Raw genomic sequence first — 24,857 nt, 5'->3', positions numbered from 1 at the left:
TTACCTATTTATCTTGGGGAAGATCCCAAAGGCCTCCATCAGAATCAGGGTCTCTTTGTGCTTCTTGCAAGAAGACATCTTCCCTGACCCAGAGATTACAAACCAAAGAGACACAGGCTGAGGGAAAGGGATGCAGTTTGACAGCAAGGTGTTCAGGGAGGTGATAGGCAGGTGTCAGGTTAGGGTTTCTTTCCGCTTTAAATAAGTATCCGCAGTAACTCGTTTACTGAGCTATTGCTAGTTCCTTCTCTCCTATCAGTTGTTATCCAGAGCCCGTTTTCTAAACTAGCTCAGTCTTCTTGATGGCTTTTGTTTCATTCTTTCGCACAGAATAATTGCATCTCTGGCCACTAGACTGGAAATAAGGCATACGTTTTTGACAGTGAGGATGATTTAACCATTGGAACCATTTCATGCATTCCAAGGCCAGAAGGGATCATTGTGCTCTGACCTCCTGTATAAGAGAGGCCATAGAACTTCCCCAAAATAAGTCCTGGAAATGTATCTTTTAATTCCTAGAGCATATCTTTTACCAAGGAGTGTGGTGGATTGTCCATCACTGACCATTGTAAATCAAGATTGGGTGTTATTCTAAAAGATCGACCCTAGGAACTATTGTGGGGCAGGTCTCTGGCCTGTGCTATACAGGAGGTCAGACTAGATGATCACCGTCGTCCCTTCTGGCCTTGGAATCGATGAATTTATGGCCAACCTGCCATACTACAGTACTTCAACTAAATCGTATTGCATGTGACTGAAAAGATTTGGTTTTTCCTTTGTTTCATGAACAGATAGTTTGTACATGACTAATAATGGTCCAGCTGTTCTGTAGGAATTGTGTGTTTGGTTTCAGGGTGGTTGTGTTTTGGGGTTTGTTTGTTTGTTTGGGTTTTTTTAAAGTAAAGCGAACAATAGTGTATCCTCCTCCTATGCCCAAGTTTCCTCTCACCCAAACTTCATCCAATTTTTGATTCTGGGGCTTTCAGTCTCACTCCTTAAGGCTTCTTTATAAGCCCCACTGTCCGCAGTCACCTCATTCAGCCTAAAATTCAGATTGGCACACGAGACATAACAGGGAAGGACCCCTAGGTCTGAGAAGCTCTGATCCCAGAGTTTCTGGCCTCTATAGGGTCTGATCCCATCCCTTTGAAAAAGGTGGGAGGATGAATTAGGCCACTGGGGCCTAAACTGGGGGGTGGGGACATAAAAAGGGAGTTGGTTTACTTTCCCGTTAGGAAGGCAAAGCTTGCATTTTATCTTGTTTCTCTGAAAGAAAGTCCAATTTTTCAGCAGGGTTAGAAAGCAATAGAGGAAAGAGAAAAGTATAAGAGTTTAGATATTGCGAGAAAAGGTATCACCAGAGACTAACCCTGAAACCCAAAATATAAATAACTTTATAGAGAAAAATGTGATCATTCTTCGCATTGTACCAAAAACTCTGTGCCCAGTGCTGTCAGTCCTAAAGGTTGCTATACCAACCCACAGAGGATCTTTTTTTCCAGAATCAAATAATTTCAGTTATGTTCAGTACAGTTCAGTTTAAGTACTGTAGTTAATGTGGGAAGAAAAAAGGGCAGTATGACATGAAGACAGTCTGAAATCAGTAGCGTACACCACTATTTTAAAGGTGCATTATTAACAATTGTAAAGTTACCGTGGAAGCATGGGAAAGTATCTGTGTGAAAAATGCCTTTTCATATCAGCACAGTGACTCAAGGATCTGGAACTTGCTGCTTTTGGCAAACTGCAAGGATCTGGTTTTGCTGAGCTTCAGGAAGTAAGGCAAATGTGTCTGTTTGGCCAACCTTTTGCTTAGTGGGCTTGCCAGTGCAGCGAGGGGTGAGGATGAAATAATATTTATCATTTTTGTTTGAATTATTGTAAGGCTCCCAGGTAATGCGCTACATTTACAACTATTTAAATAATAAACTACACATTTTTCATCTTTGCCTTATGATATGTGGATTGAAATACATTGAAAAGTTAGTTAGTTCCCAAAAGAATACTGTTTCTGAGAGCTGAAGCAGATTTAGTGGAGCCAGGTGTTGCTAGAGAAGTAGGCAGAGGAACTTATTATATAGTTAGAGATTTTTTGAACAGGGCAGCTAAGAAAAGTAGGAATTTCAGAAGTCCATCTTAAGGTGGCAGTCAAAATTTTTATATCCTTTTTCAGGCAATGTACCACTTGTATAACTTACGTCGTATTGCTGATATAAGAGTTTTTGAGCAATGTCTAAAGAATAGCAAAAAATCCAGTGTCTGTATATTTATGACTGAGATAAATGTCCATACTGTAAAATAAGATGCTATCGCTTTAAATACACCAGAACTAGAAAACTGTACAGTGCACTGCATAGCTTTGCCTTCTCGAGTTTGTACTACATGCAACATTGGGAATCTTAGTCTACTTCACAGTGTCAATTTCAGTCTCTTCTTTTTTTAAACTATAATTATTATTGCACTGGAATCATTGACTATGTTGGTAATGGTAATAGAACTTATTAAAATCCTTTGTTTTATGATATTTTCCCCTCCTAGTTGGTTGATAGTGACCAAGAATTGTATAAGAACTTCCCTCTGGTAATATCAGAGCGTTGGCAGCAAGAAGTAGCAGAAACTGTTTATGATGCAGTAAATGCAGACACGGATAAAATTGAGGCCAGGAAGAGGGCTAAAAATAAACAACTTGGCCATGAGGAAGGTAATGCGTCCAGTGCACATCTTTTCACTCTTTAATGCTAGATAAGGTTATTAAATATGTTCCAACAGGTAATCTTTTATTTTATGTTGTTAATTACCTGTAATTCAGAGAGTTCATGCTTTAATGAGTCTTTTAGCTTTCATTTAATTCAGTCTGTATTTCTTAAAATACTTTGAGATATTGTATGATATATATATATATGGAGATATACCTATCTCATAGAACTGGAAAGGACATCAAGTCCAGCCCCTTGCCTTCCCTAGCAGGACCAAGTACTGATTTTTGCCCCAGATCCTTAAATGGCTCCCTCAAGGATTGAACTCACAACCCTGGGTTTAGCAGGCCAATGCTCAAACCACTGAGCTATCCCTTTTAGAAAAGTTATGAATGAATCCTTTAAAGTCAAGAGGGATTACTGTATGGTGCATTTGGTTATCTGTAAGTTTCAGGTATCTTCAGTAATGTGTATCCGGGATTTGATTTTATGGGGAGGATAGCATCTGAATGAAAAAACGAGACCCATTGTATCAGATGTAATTCTTTTGAATAAGATATTGAATTATGTACTTGAGATCGGTGACCGTGTTGGGACCCTCTCTTCTTTGGTATGCGGTAGCCCTCTAGTGTGTTCATCACCTTAGGACAAGTTTGCATTGACCTACATCTTGTAGAACTCCATTGACTTCAGAGAGGCTCCATGAGTTTGTCAGTGCAGAATGAGCTCCTTCACTTGTTCCCTACCCCTCAATATGGTGTCCAGTTGTGGTAGTTTGAAGTGAGTCCGTATTTCTTCAGAAATTCCCTCTCTCTGTCTCTCTCTTTTTTTGTGGGGAGGGGGTCTTTTGTTTTCTGATTGTTCTCTCATAGTATTTCCATATTTCATATAGTATTTTAAAACAATTGATAAATTATGGCACTGAAACATGGGCACACTTCAAAATGCAAACCAAGACGTGGATAAGTTCATGGAGGAAAGGTCCATCGATGGCTATTAACCAAGATGGTCCAGGACACAACCCCATGCTCTGGGTGTCCCTAAGCCTCTGACTGCCAGAACCTGGGAGTGGACGACAGGGGATGGATCACTCAATAATTGCCCTGTTCTGTTCATTCCCTCTGAAGCATCTAGATAGAACATTGGTCTGGCCCAGCATGATCATGCTTATGTTCTTAAAGCAGAGCTGCTCTCCCTTCTCTGTCGTGTGTTAACTGTTGCCTTCTTTCTGCATTATTATTTTTGGCATATTTTCATAAATTCTCAATTAAGTGAATCGGGGGGAAAAGTAAAATTGAACTGATGGGGATCTCTCTGGACATTTGAGCAGTTGAACAGAACATTCCTCTTGTAAAGGCAGATATGCTGTTACGCAAGATATTCAGTGTTAATTCTTTCAACAGTAAATCAGGTGTCTTCTTTAATAGGGCCAAATTCTATTTTTGGTTACTTCAGTGCAATTTCATTGCCCTCAGCTGTAATGGGGTGCAGAATCTGGCTCAGTGTCTACGTGTGTATATAATAATTAGAAAGCAAAAGGTAACACACTGTAGAGAATATTATGTGTACTGAATCTTCTGCTGAAATTTAATAGGCTGTGAAAACTCTAGTAAACCTTTTCTGAACAGAGCACATGTCCTGAACACTGGGTTGTAGCTGATTGTGTATAATGAAGTTGTTCTATTCACAGATTATGCACTAGGGAAGGACTGCATTATGCATGGGTACATGTTGAAATTGGGGAACCCATTCTTGACTCAGTGGCAACGTCGTTACTTTTACCTCTTTCCAAACCGACTTGAATGGCGAGGAGAAGGAGAATCACGGGTGAGTGTGAAATTAGTATAACAAGCACAGTTATTGTAAAGGTACCAAATGTAGATAGGCATTTTTGCCAAATCTTGAAGTCCATACTCAGGAAAACTCTCATTGAAGTCTGAGTTTTTCTGGAGTCACTATGGCAGGTCAGATTCTTATACCTCTTCTCACATGGAGTAGTACTTTACTTTGTGAGTAGGCACATTGATGTCAAGCAACCTAAAATAGATTTTACAGACTTGTGGTTTTTTTTTAAGAATTGGGAGTTTATCAATGTATTGTTTTTTCATTTAGGACCTCTGGAGTATTTATACAAAAAAACATAAAATGGTAAGGCAATAGAAACACTATAGCATTGACCTCAAAGATAGTGCTATAGTTCAGACCAACTGTGATCGTGTTTTAGGGATGTCATCTGTGTATTTAGCTACACCACTGTAAGAGATTTTGAAAATATTGTTCTTCCATTGCAGTATTTACTGAAAACTTTTATACAAAACTGCTTGTATGTTTTTCCATCTGTACCTTTGTAGTGCTTCAATAATCCTTCTCAGCTCTTTGACATAGACAGTAAGATTGTCTAACAATTGATTAAAGTGTTTCACAGCAATACTGTTTGAAAGAAAATAAAGTAAAATGCAGCTCTTATTGGGGAAAACACTCATTTAGTTCATAATGACATCCCTTTTTTGCAGTGTCTTGTTTTGTGCTGTTCTGAGTTGATTTTTTAGTAATTTTTTGCGACTAAATCCTTTGGTAAATGTCTTTGAATATTTTCTCTTACTTTATGAACTATTTTTAGTTCGTGTATTACTAGAAGCTAAGGGTCAGATCATGCGAACATTTGCTCCTGTAAGTAACTTTATTCACGTGTATATTCCCAATTAATTAGGAGTCAGCTTTAGGTCTGTTGGGTAACAGCTTCAAATTGTAATTCAGCTTTCTTTTTGCAATGTGTGGTAGCAAAATCTACTGACAATGGAACAGATAGTCTCAGTGGAAGAAACTCAGATTAAAGATAAGAAATGCATCTTGCTGAGAATTAAAGGAGGAAAACAATTTGTCCTGCAGTGTGAGGTGAGCAACTGTAATTTTTCAGTGATGACTAAAGCAGATGTTTTGTATGCAATGATAAAACCCAATGGTAAAATTAAATATTTTTCTTAGTTTTCAAGTCTACACTAAACTCATGAAGTATTTGCCATGCTTTACATGCGAAGTGGGAGGGATACGGCTGTACTAGGTCAATGTGGCACACCTGAAAACCTGGATTTCAATGGAACTTACGTCAGAGTTAATTCAGTTTAATAATAATGGATACAATTTTCAAAACTGACTGACTAATTTAGGAGCGTAAGTAGCCTAGTCTGCCCATACAAGCAAACTAATTTCCCAGCAGCTCAAGGTAGTTAGCACATTCGTAAAGAGTAGTAACCGCTTTGGTTGCTACCATGTTGCCTGGGTTTGACTCAGTGCTTAAAGACGAAAGGTTGTGTGTTACCAATACCCAGAGCCATTCATTTTCCAATGGAAAATAAAGTACATTGTTTAAAAATGCTAATAGGGAAAGTGGTATTGCCCAGTATGTGCACTTGATTATGAAGTGCCTAACAACTTCTGTATCCCTTTCAGAGTGACCCAGAGTTTGTTCAGTGGAAAAAAGAGCTGACGGAAACCTTTACTGAGGCACAGAGGCTGCTGCGTCGCGCTCCAAAGTTTCTCAATAAATCTCGCTCAACCGTTGTAGAGCTTTCAAAGCCACCACTCAGCCATAGGAATAGCAATGGGCTGTAGAAGAGATGAGAGAACAAAGGTCACGTAGGGAAAGCTGCTCCGTCACCATGTCTGAGGCCACAGCATCATTAGTTACTTGTACAATCCCTCAACCAGGAAGTACTTCGAAGACGACGCCTTGGATGTTCACAGCATGGGATGATGACAGGACTCGACATCTGGAGGTTGTGAAGACTAAAGCAATGACCAGGTGAATTCTCACTAATAGCAGTAGTGAACGTTGCCAAATGTAGAGGCTGCTTATCGTTCCCATGCATCGTCACACCCTGGTGGTGTTCGAATGGTCTGTTATCCTAGAACTATTGAAGGAAGGAAGATAATCTTTTCTTTGCAATACCCTTGTTTTGGTATGTACCAAACCTGGAAACTGAAATGGTTACTACTCTTTATCATTTACATGTTGATGTCTGTTATTGACATAACCCAGCCTTTGGAAGGAACTGCAAATTTCTCATGTGGGATAACAGGTAATCCTATATGTTGCCTTGTTCTTTCCAGCCATCACTATTGACTTTAATAGATCCTTGCTCCATACTGCTGGTGATCAACAGTGTGACTCTTATGCACTTCAAAATACTGATTTCTAACTGTCCTGTGGTTTGAATGTTGTTGATACTTCATGGAAACATTGAACTCAGATTATTCACTTGGTTTGTTGTACTCACTAATAGTAGCTACCACCGTTTTGTTTCTTCTACGTATATACAAAACTATAACTGACACAATAGAGTAATAATTGGTGAAGAGGAATATATGGTAGCTTCATCTAGTGGTCTGTTGTATAAATTGATTATTTTAGCACAGTTTTTAAACAGCAGATTCCTTTTGAAAAGTTTACAGTGAATACAAAACAGTTCTTTTCCATGTCAGCTCAACTGCACTTTTTAAAAATTAAAGAATTCTGTAAATCCAGTGCGTACTAGTGCACACACTGGATTAAAATGTATGGATAACTTGGTATGTATTCTTCTGGATCGCTCTTAAGAGGTTGGACTCATAGACCCTTCTCTCTCTCTCTCTCTCTCTCTCTCTCAAAGTAATGTGTAGCATAGTTATCCCAGACTTTCATCATAGCCAAGCACTTAACATTCACATGCACATCAGATGGCAGGAATTTCAAAAAGAAGTCCAAATTTCCTTTTATAGAGAATTCAGACATTCACACTGAAAACAGTCTGAGAATATTGAGGATGAAAATGACAAAAATAAGACGATTATATGCCAAATGTATGTAAATTCTCCTTATGTCATCATTCATATGTCACATGTAAGGTGATATTTTAGGGAAGTAAAGATATAGTATATAATCTTTGGACAACTTTGAACATTTCAGGACAATTTCTACCCTGTTATGCATACTATGAGTCTCATTGAATCTAATGGGTTTGCAAGAGGTGCAAGTCAGAGGAGAATTTGAGCCTTCATCTAATTCTGTATTACATTGTTTATTGCGGGTCACATTCTGCTGAGTTACATGGGTGTAACTCTCATAGAAGTCAACAGACTTGCGCCTGTGTAAATGGGAGCAGAATTGCCCATCCCTTCTGACCAGTTCATTTCTAGCTTGTCTGGCTAACAGTCAACCGCAGAGCTTCAGAATGGTTTCATGGACAGCAAAGTATAAAGTGCCAAAAAACTCAAAAATCCTTTTTTTTTTTTTTTTTAATTCATCTATTTATCCTCCACATTCTTGTGAAATTGGATGTATGAGCTACTAAAACTGGGATGGCTTAATAAATCTGACAACAATGCCAACCATTTTTCTTATATCTTGTTATAGTGTGAGAAAGAAATTGAATTTTAAAAAATATTTTATGCTTGGCAAGTGGTAATTTTAAAAGGATATTTACACATTCATTTTCTTGGACTACTTTTTAAAATGAGCATGGAGTTCCATCTTCATCTACTGAAAAGTAACCTTTGAAGTCCAGGTATATTTCTATGAGCAGTAACTGTGGTATTTTCCTAAACTCATGCCACTGTGGAGTGGCAGATTTTTAATGTAATCTACTGTACACTGGATATTTTTGAATTGTTTTCCTAGAATACCACACACGCACCTATTCTGATTTGTGTTTTGAATAAAACGAAAGCTCAATCTATGATAAAACCACACTAAAAAAACCCTCATATCATCTCTTACTCCATTCGTGTTTTATTAGTTCAAGGTCAATTTGATCAGTTCCATTTGTTCTCTTTTAATTATTTCCAGTAGCTGAAATTTTCTGTCATCATATCCTTTCGGAACATTTGTGGATCTATGGTTATGATTCTGATATTTTCATCATATTAAATTCTAAAATGCTATTTTCTGTAGATAAAAGGAAGATATATCTGAAGCTAAAAATGTGTGCCTCTAAAACATTCATTTCTTTGAATCAAAGCTATGTAATAACTTGTGGAAGATATGTTTATTTTAAAAATTAAATTACAAAATAGAGTTGGTTTGACACTTGAATATACTGTAGCTTTGTACATTATCACCTCATTTTTGTAAGCTGTTTGAAGTTATCTGGATTTTGATTTTTAAAATGGCAGCTAAAATCATCTGTCACTTAATATTCACTGCATTCCCTTTGATAATTGCGTATAGGAGTCAAATATTAATATAAATATATCATTATTTATTTTCCTCCAGTTTTATTTTTGCCCAGAATATTAACATGAATTGTTGAAGCTTTGTAGAAGTTGAGTGTTTTGCACCATTCCACTGTCTCAGTCAGTAACTTCACATTTCTGAAAGAACAGTTATCTTAACAAAACCCCCACACTTGTATTCACGGTAAAGTATTTTATCACTAATAAATGAAGGTTTTGCTTGGAAAACTCAGAATTAGATTTTATACTGTAGGGAGAGATTTAAAATTTAAGAATTCTGAAGTCAGAGATTTGTTGTTGTTCTTAACCAATTGTTGCTATTTTAGATATCAAATTCTGTAATGTCTTTATGGGACAAACCAAATTGTTTTTTCACAAGGATCTTTAAAGAATATAAATATGTTGTAAAACTTGTTAAAAATTGAAAATGTGAGATAAGACTTGGTTTTGTCTTTTAGACATCTGAACCCCCTTTGTACGCTCAGTGTGCTTATAAAATGTTCAGGGAACTAAAAATTAAAAGAAAAAGCTGCTTGCGTCAACAAAACTAAATTAAACATTAAATGCGGCTTTTCAATATGTTGCTATCTGCAAGGCTGTAAATGTTTATTCAGCTCTAGTGCAGGCGTTTATTTTATTCATTTGTGGGTAACTTTTTCCTTTTCATTTTAGAGCAAAATATATTCCAGACAATGTCAGATTTGCCCTCCTACACCTTGGGTGTTGCTGGGGATATTTCTCAATAATTCTGTATATTAGTTCTTCTGACATATGAGCTGATGAATTTCTGAAGGCCCTAATCCTGCAGAGACTTGTTTATGTGCATCAGTGTAATCAAGCCCATGAGTAGTGTGATTGAGACTGTTCACATGATTAAAGTTAAGCATGTGTGTAAGCTTTTAAAGGCTTAGGGCCTAACAGGCTTCAGAATTGTCCTTGAAAGACATGGGGCTCACCCTCCATTCTTTGCTTACTACAGTTCCCCTAGTGAAGAAAGACCGTGGCAGTTTGAGTGTGCAAGGAATAAGTTAGACCTTCCGATTTACTGTTCTGAATTAGGGCCCCAATTTGGGACAGCACTTTAGCAGGTGTGTAAGTCACATTGACTTTTGTGCTTTAACCGCTCTCCCGAATTGGGATGCTTTCCTGAATCAGGACCTAAGTCTGGGATAAGCAAAACATCATTCATTTATACTGAAAAACAGAAGTATAACGGTGGAAATCTTCAGAAATGGGTATTTTCCATGAGTTGGGAGATGCTGTGCACCATTTCAGTGAACACTCTGTAAAATGGCCCAAGGCCTCATGGTGTTTAAGCTAGAAATTAGGGGCAATTTATTGTTCAAATCTATTATGTACTTGAATACGAGCTTGCAAAACCGTAGATGAACATTTATAGTGCTGTTAATTTCTTTACCCAGGTATAGGTCATCCTTGTAGTTTAAGTATCATTGTTTAAATGCTTCTTCAGAAAAGTTATGCTTTAGCTTCATTTCATTATCATGCTAGTCCAGCTAGATTTAAGGCTAAAATCTAATATTTTTAATAATACTTTTCGGAGATGAGCTTATTTATCATCATAAATACATGAGTGTACTGAGTGTTCATTTGGGGCTTACTCCAACGCCTATTGAAGTCAGTGGGCATTAGATCTGTCAGCTCGTAGAATGGAGAGAGATAAATAGTGGTGTCCCCCAGGAGTCTGTACTGGGACCAGTGCTGTTCAACATATTCCTAAATGATCTGAAAGAGAGGGTAAACCGTCAGGTAGCAAAATTTGCATACAATAAAAAATTACTCAAGATAGTTAAGTCCAAAGCAGACTGCAAAGAGTTACAAAGGGATTTCACAGAAGTGGGTGACTGGGCAACAAAATGGCAGATGAAATTCAATATTAATTAAATGCAAAGTAATGCACATTGGAAAACATAATCCCAACTATATATATAAAATGATGGGGTCTAAATGAGCTGATACCAATCAAGAAAGAGATCTTGCATCTTGGAGTCATTGTCAATAATTCTCTGAAAACATCCACTCAATGTGCAGCGGCAGTCAAAAAAGCAAACAGAATGTTGGGAATCGTTAAGAAAGGGATAGATAACACGACAGAAAATATCATATTGCCTCTATAAAAATCCATGGTACGCCCACATCTCAAAAAAGTTATATTGGAATTGGAAATACCTCTTGAATACTGTGTGCAGATCTGGTCGCCCCATCTCAAAAAAGTTATATTGCAATTGGAAAAGGTATAGAAAAGGGTAACAAAAATGATTAAGGGTATGGAGCAGCTTCCATATGTGGAGAGATTAATAAAACTGGGATTTTTCAGCTTGGAAAAGAGACGACTAAGAAGGGACATGATCGAGGTCTATAAAATCATGACTGGTGTGGAGAAAGTAAATAAGGAAGTGTTATTTACTCCTCATAACACTAGAACTAGGGGTCACCATATGAAATTAATAGGCAGCAGATTTAAAACAAACAAAAGGAAATATTTCTTCACACAACACACAGTCAATCTGTGGACCTCCTTGCCAGAGGATGTTGTGAAGGCCAAGACTAAAACAAGATTAAAAAAAGAACTAGATAAGTTTATGGAGGATAGGTCCATCAATGGCTATTAGCCAGGATGGACAGGGATGGTGTCCCTAGCCTCTGTTTGTCAGAAGCTGGGAATGGGTGACAGGAGATGGATCACTTGATGATTCCCTGGTCTGTTCATTCCCTCTGGGGCACCTGGCATTGGCCACTGTCGAAAGACAGGATACTGGGCTAGAACGACATTTGGTCTGACCCAGGATGGCCGTTCTTATATTAGGTTTTAAAAACAATGGCACTGAGCATGTTGTGTGAGTTTAGCACATGCGTGGACCACACTGTTCCAGTATGTAGGCCCAGCCTCCACAATTTGGCATGTGGAGTGTTACTTAGCTCAGTTGCATTCAAGCTTCCTGTAATTTCAATGACGCCCTCAGAGATGTGACAGCTCTCTCTCCCCCCTGCCCCCCCCCACTTTCCCTAAAGAAAAAGTAAAATAATACGGCAGTAATATTGCCACTGTTCTTATCAATATACATTTATTCACAGTCTTATACATAGATTACAGGACATATAGTGCATTTGGTGCTAAAAACAAAGAAATCAGTTCATTTAGGCCCTGATCCTACAAACTTTTAAGCACATAAACACTCCTACTGAAGTTACTTGGACTTGATTCAGCAGCACCATTAAGGTCAATAAGAGTTTTGCCATTGACTTAAAGGAACGTAGGATCAAGCCCTATGTGCATAAAGTTACTCATATACTTACTTTTTTAGGATTGAGGCCTTAAATATTAGTAAACTCTTCATGAAAGATGAAATACCTGGAGCTCTGTTTGTTGTGATTTTCTTTGGCTGTTGTACAGACAGCTAAAAACTACATTCCTATTTAATATCATTGACTTGTACATTGTGTAGATGTGCACAAATCACTTTCTTTACTTTTCCCACACAGCAAATATTGGTGATGCAGTTACCTTAATTCTGAAATTCCCACCTAAATACTTATGGGGACAGGTTATTTTGAACTGTGCTGTAGAGAGTAAAGAATTCTAGTTGTGTTATTTTAAGAAATGAGTCAATAATTCTACAAGTTAAAAAACCCTGAAAATATTATTTTAAAAAAGTATAGTATTTCTTAATTTGTAATATTGTATAAAATGGAAAATATCTAAAATATATAGAGAAAATATATATACAAATGTCTGCACAAATTGCAAATGATTTAATTTTGTGTTTCCTGTTGATTTATATTCCATGATGTACATATTATGTGGATTGTCATTTATTGAACATTGGCTGTTTTAATACTATTGTTAAATTGTATTTTTATTTTATTTTAAACTAATCATCACAGACTCAGCTTTATTTTGTAATGTAAAGTTTGCTACGCTGTGTAGGTATAAAACCAAGAATTCTATTTTAACAAAAAACATTTTATATTATTTATTGAATCCATATGTTTCTTCAACTTGTGACATTCCATAAAACTCCTGCTCCTTATCTGTATAGCTTGTTATTTAAAGAGATGGCAGTTCCTTTCAGATAGAATTGAACAGCTTTATTCTGTTTTTCATAAATAAAGTCAAATTAATTTCAGTAACAATCTGTCCAGTTTACCATTTTATTGTAAAAATAAAAACACACCCTTTTTTGCAGTTACCTAGATCATCTCTTTAATGCAATGGCTGAGAGAATGAAGCATCATATAAACATTCTTGCAAATAAAACCCATCAGCTCAATTTGCTGGTATTCACAGCTTTTATTCTTTTTATTCCTGGACATTCCAGTGAGCGAGGTTTTATTCTCAAGAACGTTCATGGAAAGGAAACTGTTACAAACGCTAGCACAAATAATCACAAGAGGATTGACAGTGGTAGTGCTGTCTCGGCCATTTTAGAAAGCTCATTACTAGTCATGGAAAACATATGAAGAGTTATAAATGTTCACAGTTTGTTTGTGAACAGAAAAAGGGACTTATCCTGTTCATAAAGCTTACATCATCCAATCAGGAAACAGAAATAGTATCATGGAACATAGGTGACCGGTCACACTGTGTGGCTAGCAAACGCTCATAAGTTGAAATGGTACTGCTTAACTCCCACTGAAACCTTCACAATGGCATTTAAATTGTATTTAAGTGGCACATGGGTCTTGGTGGCCCCTCCTGCACTTGGAATGCATTTCACCGATAGTGAGAAGTTTGCAACTAAACTATTGGCTGACTTGACTTCTGTCTTCACAAACTATTGTGACTATTGGACAATTCTGCAAAATTATGATCTAGTAGTGGATAATTTACTAACAGACAATAGGGCTAAATTTGTCAAATAACTTATTTGCTAAAACCCACCCATCTCTAAGCATGCCATCTACGCTTTGAGGAATACATTGCCGCATAAAAGAATATGTTTTTAATGTCCATGTGTTGGGAAGCTTCAGTGCGCACTCTTTAGTATTTCATTAAATAACATCTTGCTTATGGAGAGCTCACCATCAAACGTTCCTTTTATCCACCATCGGAATTAAGCCTCTTCTTCTCATTAACAAAGTAGCACAAGTGCTTTATTCAGAGCTGGAGACAGCACTGTGTAAGGGTAAATACTTTTCTTTGGTTTGATTGTTTTTGTTTTGTTTTCCATTTTCCCAGTCTTAAATTGTTTGACCACATTTAATTGCTGTTGCTATCAAGCAAACCAGAATTTTGAGCAGTCCTGCCTCATGAGCATCCACAGAGAGAGATTAGGCCACGGTGAAGTATGCACTGCTGCCATTATAAAGCTTCTCTCTGAAGCTCTCTCTTAAATGCACTGTGAGGGCAACAGAACTCATTCCAGTTCAGTTAAACCGAGACATACCAGAGCAGAACACTTCTTTATAATATCGAGGGGTTTGAGTCTGAAGTCCTGCATTAGAGGGTAGATTGTACCTTGGCATCAGGATTTTCCTGACGTGCTTTTTATTTCCATTCTAGCTTATTAGGCAGCAGAATGGGGAGTTGCATAAAGGGGTTTTGGTATGAGGCTGTAGCTAAGTACAGTGGAAGGATAAAGTTTTCCCTATTGAAACATGTACTTGTTTCTTTCTTAAATGAGAGAGGTGACTGAGCAGGTGAGGTGAACTAGTGCAAATAAAAGCAGACTGAAAAACAGAATAAAGTTAGAACTTCCTGAGAGAGGCATTTTCTTACTCACTTTATTTTTGTGACTTAATTCAGAAGCAGCAGTAGAGGAGCAGATTTAAATTAATAGCAATGAGTGATTAAAAAAATGGAAAGAGAACCTGTTTTCAATGTGTGCTTTAATGGTAAGAAAAGCCAGTATCTGTAAATAACTTTAGATATTGTATCTGAGAAACATTTGTTTTATATGTTTTGCTCTTTTCATATTTATTGTGCAGAAGGAGGTTTTATACCTCCTCGATATACTACTAGTGCACGTTTGAAGTAGTATCTTCCACAAAGACTGTGTGTTCACAGTTTACAGTCCTCGGCAGTTGATGTGGTGTGCCACACTTAGTTAATTCTACCATTATTATTTTTTTAACAATTGGAACAGCTAAGCTGCTTCTGTGTGTTGGTCAACTGCTCTCATGCAAAGAGAATTCCAATAAAAGAAAATCACCTGAGCCTGCTACTGTGTTTCATTCTTTCCAGCTTTTAAAAACATAAAAATAAAATAAGACTGCATGAGCTGTTCAAGAGAAGGGTACAGTGGCTTGTTGGGCACACGGACACCGTGACTCAAAGTAAGGCAGATTTTAAGATCCTCCTAAAGAAATGTTTTGGGGGGGAAGAGTTGGAGACGGTTACAGAAGCATTACATGCTTGCACCTGTACAATGAGAATATTTAGAAAGCTGAGGTCATGATCCCTCTGCTGTGCTTTCCAGGGCAAACAGACGCCTTATTCTTTGTGGATGGTATTTGCCTTGGCAAGCTGGGAAGCAGTTCGTCCCCTTTCCTTCTCTCCCATAAAACTATGCTCCATATCAACTCCACCCCTGCCAGGCAGCAGGAGACTAGATGATTGCCAGTCACATCAGGTATATAAAGACAGTTTCCCGCCCGCTTTCCCTCATTCTGCTTTGCACCCTCTCCTGGAAGCATGGAGTCTTTGTTTAGTCTTCTACTGCTTTCATCTCCGTATTTCTTGGAGGAAAGAAGTAAAATCTCGTGAAAAAGAAGGCCCTTAAAGGAATGACAGAGAGAATGATTGGTTATGGGCCCATCACTGAGACTTCAGGTTACCAGTGCATAGGGGGATGGTGACTTTTCTTTAGCTACTCCTCTCCCTTCCTCCCAGCCACCCTGAGTCCTTCCAGTCCCCAGGTTGATCCCAACAGGCTGTTGTTCTCGTCTGTGGAGTATAGTTAAAGCAGATGCTGCCGATGCTGATGCTTCACAGGGCCAGCAATGTGAGCCAGTGCCATCTCCTTGGGACGGGAGAACTGTATTCAGATTGCTGTCTCCCTCGCCCTGCTGAACCCTGGAATTCTGCACGCTGCCCTTCTCCAGGCAGGGAGTACAGGCCTTGAAGAGCCTGCATGCTTTTCCTCTGGATAATTCTCCTCAGGATTTCCTGAGGTGACGTGGGGGGTGGGGTTTCCAGTTTCCCTTCACCACCACTAACAAGCCCAGAGAGCTGCCACCCACCACAAGACACAGTGCCCCTGCCCAGACAACTTCTCTGCTCACTCCCTCATTTTAGAGCAGCGCTTCCTTCGTTTTCCTGGGACCTGCTTTCTGGCTCATCAGGAGGAGCACGCGCCTTCCACAACTAATGTGGCAGGATGACGGCCTGGTTTCCCTGCAGGGAAATGCATAACTCCCAGGATGTCTCTGTCAGCATCTGCAGTGGATATGGAAGGCCCCTTCGCACAGCAGTGTGGCCTTCCCTGCACAGGAGAGTGACTGATCGGATGGTATCGATTGGAAGATAGAGGATTCCCTCAGCAGGATTTTGTGACCCTCTGGATGTGCTCCACACTGCTTTTATTACAGATCTGGCCTCCTCTCCCTGGTTCTCCCCTACGCTAAGACTCCAGGGACATAAAGCAGCCCTAAGGCCTCTCTAGTTGGTATTATCTAACGTCTACATGGCAGTAGGGCCTAGAGGCTAACCAAGTCAAGGATCCATTATGCTAGGAGCTGCACAAACATGTCGTGAATGCCCTACCGTTCTCCAGGCACGTGAGGATTGCTCTCGTCTTTGCACTCTCTGGGACAGCAGCCCAAGATGCAGCGCTTCTGTGTCACCGTGGCTGAGTTTACTCCCATGCCTTCGGCTCCTCTCAGGGTTTTATCCAGGAGCGGCACCAGGGTTGTTGCCGCCCTAGGCGGCAGCGCTCCTCCACAGTAATCGGCGGCAGCTCCTCCTCTGAAACTCTGCCAGAACCCTGATGCACGCTAAACCGAGCGAGACTGGTAACAATCTGACCAAGTGGAACCCCAAATGCGAATGTAGAGAGACGAGGCCTCAGGCACTGCCCCCGTCAACATCCTGCACTGCCAAGGATCTGCTTAAGATAAGTGAGAACAGCAGGGCGAGGCTGTGGTTTTGGAGCAGAAAGCTATGATGAGTTAGGTGTGGACGCAGCTCTTAGCCCACTTTCCCAGGCAGGTGTAGGTAATCGGATCGGAAGCGGAGCTGCGGCAGGGGCAATGGGGGCTTTTTAAATGACAGGCCCCAGCTGAGATGCGTAAAAAAAGAAGAAAGGCGCGGGGGAAGCCCAGATCCAGCCGGATGGGGCTGCAGGTGGGGGGCTTGTACCCTAGAAAGGAGGGCTGGTCTACCCCAGAAAGAGAGGGAGCACTTTGTGTTATGTCCTGGGGACTCCTCCCAGTGCTGATGGGGGGTCCCTGCTCCTCCATGAGACAAGGGCATCCGGCAAGTCTCATGCAGCTTATCCCACTCCTTCCAAAGGTAAAAAAAATCTCCTTGTTCTGTTGCTAATTGAGCCGTGCTCTCTCCTGGCTCTGATTGGCCGCACCCCAAGAGTTGGGAGTTCTTTCCAGCTGATGCCATCTGTCAAAATGCAGCGAGAGACTGCCCTGCCCGCAGCTGCTTTCCTGGGCAAAGCCGGCGTCGTGCATTATCTTCCTGCTGTGTGGGGAGCAAAGCAAGGGAGATTTAGTAGCGCACAAGAGCCTATGCTGTGCATTGGAGAGGGGGGTTTAACCAGGGCCGTTGTTTCTGAGGGAGCTTTGTCACCAATGGGCCACCAGAGATTTTATAGCAAGGGGCTGTTACTCTACCACGCACCATGCCGTTACCTGGGCAAGGGCACACTTCCGATTTTTGCAAACAATTCTTCTACAGTCTAAGGGCCCAGGGTAGTTTTTAGTGATGCGCTGCTACCCCTGCAGCTAAGTGGTTATTTTATTTATTCATTCATTCCCTGTAACTAGTCAAAAACTGCAGGCAGACTTCCCACAAACGCTAGAAGGAAAGCTACAACTGACACAGTGGGTCCCATTCTGTGTGTGCTTCCTGCCCAACATCGGCTAGTCATGCCTGTGAGATCTGTAAATGTCCATAGTGCTTTACAATTCTCCAGGGAAGATTATAACATTGGTTGTGAACACTGAAAGTGATAGGAGACCGTTTCTCGCTTCAGCAGTGGGTTTTCTACAACTGGATGAAATTTTTTTAACTGCAGGGGTGTTTTTGGTGATAAAAAGCAGTTACATTTCTTGAAAACACTTTGATTTTAGAGACTTTTTTGGAAGGGGAAAAATCAAAATGAAAATATCTTAATTTTGAATTGAAATTTTTGTTTTGGTTCTCAGAAAGAAACCAAATAAAAATAGTGATTTGAAATGAAACAAGATGGGGGAAAAGGGTTTAGTTTTAAATCTATTGGAAATACTGAAACTTCCAAAAAAAAACTTGTTGCATTTGAAATTTTCTTTGAAATCAAATGGGATTTTCCAAACAATTCTCTGTCTTTGTGCATTTGATGGCATTTTGCAGCCTGTCAGTTTCACTGTTCCCTTTGTGCAGTCAACCAGCTAGTTTCCCCTGTTTTCATCTGTGGCCCTTATATAGGGCACACAGAAACATGTTAGTGAATAGGAAAATATGATTATAAACCCACAAAATTTGGCAGCGTGAGGCTGTTGCAGGAATAGCAACTGAAAATGCTCTTAAATCATATTTTGAAGTTCACTAGATTTCAATCTGACAATGTCCCTTTTAATACATCGATTTCCGTCATGAAATTGCGTCTACAGAAACCTTGGTGATCCTTTGGAGGCAGACGTACTGATCCAACTATCCAAACCATGGCTATAAATGGCACCTCCCTCAATCTCTCTTCAGTGCTTCTGGTTTTTGCTGCTAATAGTGCTCCTGTAATATTCCCATTTACCATCAGGCGTTACAATTTAATGCAGTTTCATCGTAGTTTAAGCTAAAGTTGCTGAGGCTTTTTTATCTGTTGACCAAGAAAGCAACACATAGAGCCATCTAGTGGGAAAGAGTTTTAGCGGCACCTGTTACTCCAATAAATCTATTTCCCCACAATGAATGAGATGCAATGACTTAGCTCAATCCTAGTGATGTTTGCTGCTTTAAAAAGAATTATAGCTTTTTGTTATGCTTGTAAGCCCAAAAATATACTAGATAAATATGTGAACAGATCTCATGTGAGTTGGTAACAGTCAGAACGGCTATGCAAGTGATAAACAAAGCAGCGTGGCCTAGTGGTTGGAGGTTTGGACTCGGGAGAGCTGCGCTCTGTTCCTGCCTCCACCCCGACGTGCTTGGTGACTCAGAATCTCGCTGTGCCTCTCGTTCCACTCTTGGTCTGTCTTGTCTTTGGGCAAGGGGTGTCTCTTCCGACAGATCGGAACGCATTGATTCGCTGGTGAAAGTGCTGGCCCGAATGCAGAGCAACAGAAAATCAGACTCATTGTTTTCTATGCTAAGGGTGTTTTGTTCTTTTTAGTACTTTTCCAGGATCAGGGTGAGAGAGACAATGTCAGAAGGTGACACGGGCCCATTAAGAGGGAAGAGGCCCGTGCACCTGGGTCTGCTCTGTTGATCCCCCCGCATCCCTGTTAGGCATAGGAGAGGCCATCTGGGCCCTAGAAGAAAGGAGACCTGGAAACTCGTAGAGGAGTCAGACACAGGAATGAGGCTGAGACACAGGGAGCAGAAAGGAAGAGCTGGCAGGAGCTGTGTGGGAGTCCGAGGCGAGGGAGCTGAGGTTGGATGGGAGCTGTAACAAGAGTGTTGGTGAGAACTGACCAAAGTTGGGGACTCCCTGGGCAGTCGTCATTAGGAAAAGGGCAGATCCAGCGTGGTCAGAGGAAGCCGAGCCCGGAAGCAAGAGGTTTGTTGCAGGAGGGTCGATCCCCCTGAGCAGGGGCAGGACTCGCAGGCGTGGAGGTCTGGGGAGCAGAACCTGTGGGGAGCCCTCTGGGCGAAAACCTGAGTGAAGAGCGGCGTGGAGACTGGTCACTCTCAGGCAGGGAGGCCTGGAGAATGAGGCCCTGGATCAGGGGCAGAAGGAAGGGGCGACACCGTGCTGCTTCTGACTGTTGGGTGGGTGACCCGGAAGAGTTGCCCATGAAGTGGGGAAGGGGGAAGCTGCTCTATCTTTTTATGTTTACAGTGGGTTTGTTAAGAATGGTTTTACTGCAAGGATTGCGAGGGAACTATTGCACTGGTGTGCATGCATAAATTATGCCCAGAGGTGGGGCTTTGTGTTGGACACTGACGGACTGTTCCTTTCATGGGCAAACAGAAGGGGAAACTGAGGCAGGCACACCTGTCACACTGCAGCCTGCTGCCGGAGGGTGCCCCAGGCAAGGGTCACTCTGCCACCGATGCCTAGACAGATACGTGATCAACAGCTGTTGTTGAGGCTGGTGCACTGGGATTCGCTGGCAAGGCAACAGTTTAGAGCACTCAGCTGCAGCACTGTGGCCCATTCTTTGCTCCTGAGAGCAAACCAGCTGCACTCACTTTGCAGAAACGCCGAGGCTTGGCTGTCCTCTTGAGCGCTGCCGAGCAGCTTTTAAATTCTACTTTGGCTCATTCACCAACCTAACCTTATGTTACCCACCTTTCCCTCTGCGTCTCGCCGACTGCCCAGCCACTGGCCCTCCCTCGGCAATGGTTACAAACATTTCCTACATGCCAAACACATCCCAAATCACACAGGAGGGGCACCCTGCATGCACACGATGCTAAATCAGCCTAATCAGAAACCTCTGCAATCACATGCCTTCGAACTATTCAAGTGGGACCGGGAGGTATTTTTAACAAGTGTGTGTGAGACACTTTGTATAACTGTCAGCCTTGCATGAGGGAACTGAAGTCTGATATTCCTGTTTTCCCTTCTCACTAACAGTTCTCTGGCACCGGCATTCTGGAAATGTAACCATCACTGATCCCTTGGGGAACAGAAGAGAGCGAGGGGCTGGGTACTGCGTGAGAGAATGTGGAAAAGATGGATAGTTGGATACCTCTTGTTGCACAAATTTAATAGCATCTCTGAGTCCAGAAGCCAAAAATCCCAACCCTGCTGGGTGTTCTGCCACACAATAATGCTTTCGCTTAACAAAAAAATCTGGGACTCCACTGGCCAGGCTCTGAGATCCCAGTTCATTAAATGACTTGGAATGGTGTGCTTTAAAAATAGCAGCGTCTGTTGTTCAGGTCTCGCTCGTTGGGACGAGAGTTCTACGTAGGAGCAATGTCTGACTATACGGGATGTAGGCGGTAAATAAAGTTGTTTATTATGCTCAGTAAGAGGCTTCCTGAGCCTGGCACGTAACACTCCTCAAACCCAACACCGGGGCACCCAGGAAAATGAATCCAAATGAATTTAAAGTGTGAATATTGAAATAATGAGTTAACCTCCCTGTGTGGACGCTGTTCTTCAGAATTGTGGCACTAATTCAATTTATTTTAATTCACTTCAGAATTATACCATGTTAGAGAAACTCCTCTGGGAAGCTGACGTCGGCAGAGAACCCAGATGGCTGTATTTCACAGCTCAGGTATAGGGACAGTTTTCCACTCTGTCCTACAATGAGTAGGGCCAAACTTTTTGGCTGTATCAAGCCTGCTGGATATTTTGGCACTACAGTTGACACATTTTTTTTCCCATTGTAGAGAACTGGACCTGCGCTATTTTAAGCGTTGCACACAGGTCATCTGCCCATCTGAGACTGTGATCTCATCAGATCTCACGCACTAAGCACGGTCAGGCATGATCAGTGCTACTTGTATGGAGGGAAACCGAAGGAGCTGCAGGAAGCAGTGGTGGTGATTAAGTACAGACTCCATTTGGACCCATCCCTCAATGTGAGGTTGGGGAGCACTTTGGCATTAGAGCTGCCTTTTGAATGAGTGAAACTAAGGTCCTCCGGGCCACATGAAATCATCAGTGATCCTGGTCCATGCACTCTTTTACAAGGGGTGAGATGTAAACTTGTGGGTTTTTTAGTACTATAATTTAAGTAAATTAGATTGTGAATTTGAACGCCCCCTACAGTTTCAGCAGAGTAGTGTTCTTCATTTCCCAGTTTTGAGCACTGTTGCTCTGCGCTGTTAAACAACTTTTGAATCCCACCCCTGAGCTGGCTGCATTTCTGAGGCTGCTTAAGTGATTTGTGTGTATTTGTGATCGATCATCTAATCTAGATAGATAATTTCAGATCCAAAGATGCTCTCACAGTGAGGGCTTTCCCCTGCATTGCTTTCTGGTTTTCATTCTATTTTATTTTATTTTTAGGGACTTGACCAATCCCCCCCTCCCAGTCTATCAGTTCCAATCTGGGTGATGTTTCACCAGCACGTGCAAGTCCTAGCACTATATTATGTGCCCTATTTCATACTGGTAAAAAACACCTTCAATTACCAACCTAGTGTGAATTGTCTTTCCTTCTTACTGTGGCCTTCTGCTCTTAATTGATTTTCTACCTTAGCCTGAAAGTAAACAATGATTATTGATAGATTCTGCATTCAGCAAGGGCAATTGTGATTGTCTAGTCCGACCTCCAGCATAACACAGACCATTTGACTTCCCCAAATAATTGCTGTTTGAATTAGAGCAGATTTTGTAGAGGGTGGTTTTCAGCCTGTCGTCCGCCGAACCCAGGGGGCTTTGCAGACTATGTCTACGATTTCCAAAGGGGTCCGCACACACCTTCATTTGAAATTTTGTAGGGGCCCGCAAATGAAAAAAGGTTGAGAACCACTGCTGTAGGACAACAGCCAATCTTGGTTTTAAAATGTCCAGTGATGGGCGAGTCCCCCATGTCCCTGGATAATTACCCTCGCTACCCTCAGACAGCGGTGTGGGAGTAAAAGGGCGGCACGCTCATGGAATGAGGGCAGTTTTCTTGGGGTGAGAACCTTGACTAGAAGTGGAATGCTGGTAGACAGGAGTCGCCGGGACCATTCTCATTCAGACCCAGGTTCTATCAGCACAAAGCCCTCCTGCATTTAGCCTGCTGCTGCCTTTGCAGAGGCTGTGCGTGAGCCCAGCGAGGGTGTGAGAGGCTCTGGCTGCCTGAGTGGCTTTAACAGCTGTACCTACTCCTTGGGGCTCTGGCTGGGGTTGCTGGAGTGCTTCTGAAGCCAGCAGGCTCTGGGCAGAATTGTACAGCTCCCTGCCGGGCGGAGAAGAAACATGCTTCAAGCCATTCCCACGGCGTATTTCAGTGAAATCCCTCCGGCAGCTACAGCGAAGTTGGCAGGAGCTGGGTGCAGAGCGAAGGGCCTGCAATGCTGCTATGTGTGCCTGGGAGCCAAGGGAGTTGCAGCCAGACAGGGAGTATCTCGGGCTGTGGAGCAGATAAGGACAGCACTAGTTGGAAATGCCGCTTCTGATGCCCTTTGGGACTTGGGCATTTCCTGGGCTCTGTGCTGCGTGGCAGCACCATGATGTATCACCACCATGGTGCAGAAACCAGTTGCCACAACGGTTCTTCTGCTGTGTCTTATTAGCAACAGGGCTGCTCGGACTCCTTCTGAGCCAGGGCAGGGGTGGTGCAAAGGCCTCCAAGCTGCTGGGCCAGCGGGCAGCACCTGCCAAGTGCCGGCAGCGGGATGTGCAGCCTGGGCGTGGATGGCTGGAGCGGCTCCCGCCTGCTGACTTTACCCGTTGGGACGTGTTTCACCAAAGAACATTCTTAAACCGCTGATGGAAACTTTCTTCCCTTTGCATCAGACCTTCTTCAGTCCCCAAATATCTGGGTATGTTCAGCTGTGCGCACACACGGGCAGGTCGGTGCAGATGAAGAGCATGTGTGAGTTGCAAGGTGGACTTGGGGGGGTGGCAGGTGGGGGACGATGTCCCCCTCCATCATCTTGCCCCCTTTATAGAATTCCCCAAAGCTCTCCTGCCTGCCAGCCCGTTTGGCCGTGGGCCTCGGAGCGGCCAGTCCCCTCACCCAGACCTGGAGCTGGGCTTTATTTTTAGCAATGACATGTGCCAACTCAGCTGCTGCTATCGCAGGGGGCGGGGGAAGGGGAGGGGCGGCCGGGGGGGGGGCTCCTTTCCACTGGTCTCTTGCTCTCTTTGCTTTTTCTGCTTGGTAGGATCTTTTAGCTGCTAATAGAGCCAGGCGTCTGTCTAGGACTTTAACTCCCTGAATCCCGCAGAGCCGCTTGTACAAAAGGTAGAGTCTCTGCTCGGCTTGTTTGGGCGGTTGGTTTGGTTTGTGTCCTGAAGGAGACGTGTGTTGCTTTGGGATCCAAAATGGGCTTTTTTGAGTGTGCTTGTTGCTGGGCTCTTGACTTTCAAAAGCGAGTGGGGGGCTATTTTTAGCTAGCTATGAAGGGCTACAGTAACAGGTTTGCCTTTGGGGGACTGCATCCATTGGCTGTTTTTTCTCTCCCAGCAAACAGAACTTGTGTGTGTATGTGGGGGGGTGCGTGGGGGAGGTGGAGTGTGTGTGGGGGGGTGCGTGGGGGAGGTGGGGTGTGGGGGTGCATGGGGTGGTGGTGTTTGTGTGGGGGGGTGCATGGGGAGGTGGAGTGTGTGGAGGGGGTGCGGGGGGGAGGTGGTGTTTGTGGGGGGTGCGTGAGGGAGGTGGAGTGTGTGTGGGGGAGGTGGGGTGTGGGGGGTGCATGGGGGTGGTGGTGTTTGTGGGCAGGGTGCGTGGGTGTGTGTAAGGACAGCACAGTGTATGTCACTCTCTTGGTTTTTAGACTGCATGATTCATTCACCAGGACTGTTATTTTGTTATTTGTCACCACGATCTGCCCTGCTCTCCTCCCCTCCCAGAACCACCAATTGCAGTAACGCTGCGGGGGACTGAACCCCTGGAAAGCAGAAACGCAGCTTTCTGGCCAGAATCTCATTTTGCGAACTCTTGCTCATCTCCGCGTTCCTTCTAGCCCAGTAGCCTGTCTCTGGCCGTGGCAGCACCAGCTACTTCAGA

The 24,857-nt window shown here is 42.3% G+C and overlaps 2 protein-coding genes across 5 annotated transcripts in view; both read left to right on the top strand.

The window, feature by feature from the left end:
* The window catches only part of GRK3 (G protein-coupled receptor kinase 3), a 46,806-nt gene extending 36,058 nt beyond the window's left edge, over positions 1-10,748 (top strand). Inside the window, exons 15-18 of the mRNA XM_026656968.1 lie at positions 2,539-2,701; positions 4,387-4,523; positions 5,478-5,591; positions 6,147-10,748. Coding sequence (XP_026512753.1) covers positions 2,539-2,701; positions 4,387-4,523; positions 5,478-5,591; positions 6,147-6,308 — 576 coding nt within the window. The 3' untranslated portion in view covers positions 6,309-10,748. The remainder of the gene's footprint in view (positions 1-2,538; positions 2,702-4,386; positions 4,524-5,477; positions 5,592-6,146) is intronic.
* A 12,306-nt stretch (positions 10,749-23,054) lies between these two features.
* Positions 23,055-24,857, top strand: part of MYO18B (myosin XVIIIB) — a 196,199-nt gene continuing 194,396 nt past the window's right edge. For 2 of the 4 annotated variants that reach the window (XM_029912647.1, XM_024196392.3), the window contains exon 1: positions 24,012-24,092. The gene's annotated coding sequence lies outside the window, so the exon portion shown is untranslated. Of the gene's footprint in view, positions 23,668-24,011; positions 24,093-24,857 lie in introns of those variants that run through there. The other 2 variants (XM_029912648.1, XM_024196396.3) reach the window with 2 other exon arrangements.

Source organism: Terrapene carolina, unplaced genomic scaffold (genome assembly GCF_002925995.2).
Source record: "Terrapene carolina triunguis isolate 2854851 unplaced genomic scaffold, T_m_triunguis-2.0 Scaffold234, whole genome shotgun sequence".
In the NCBI taxonomy this organism is placed as follows: Eukaryota; Metazoa; Chordata; order Testudines; family Emydidae; genus Terrapene; species Terrapene triunguis.
This window is presented reverse-complemented; position numbering and strand designations above follow the sequence as displayed.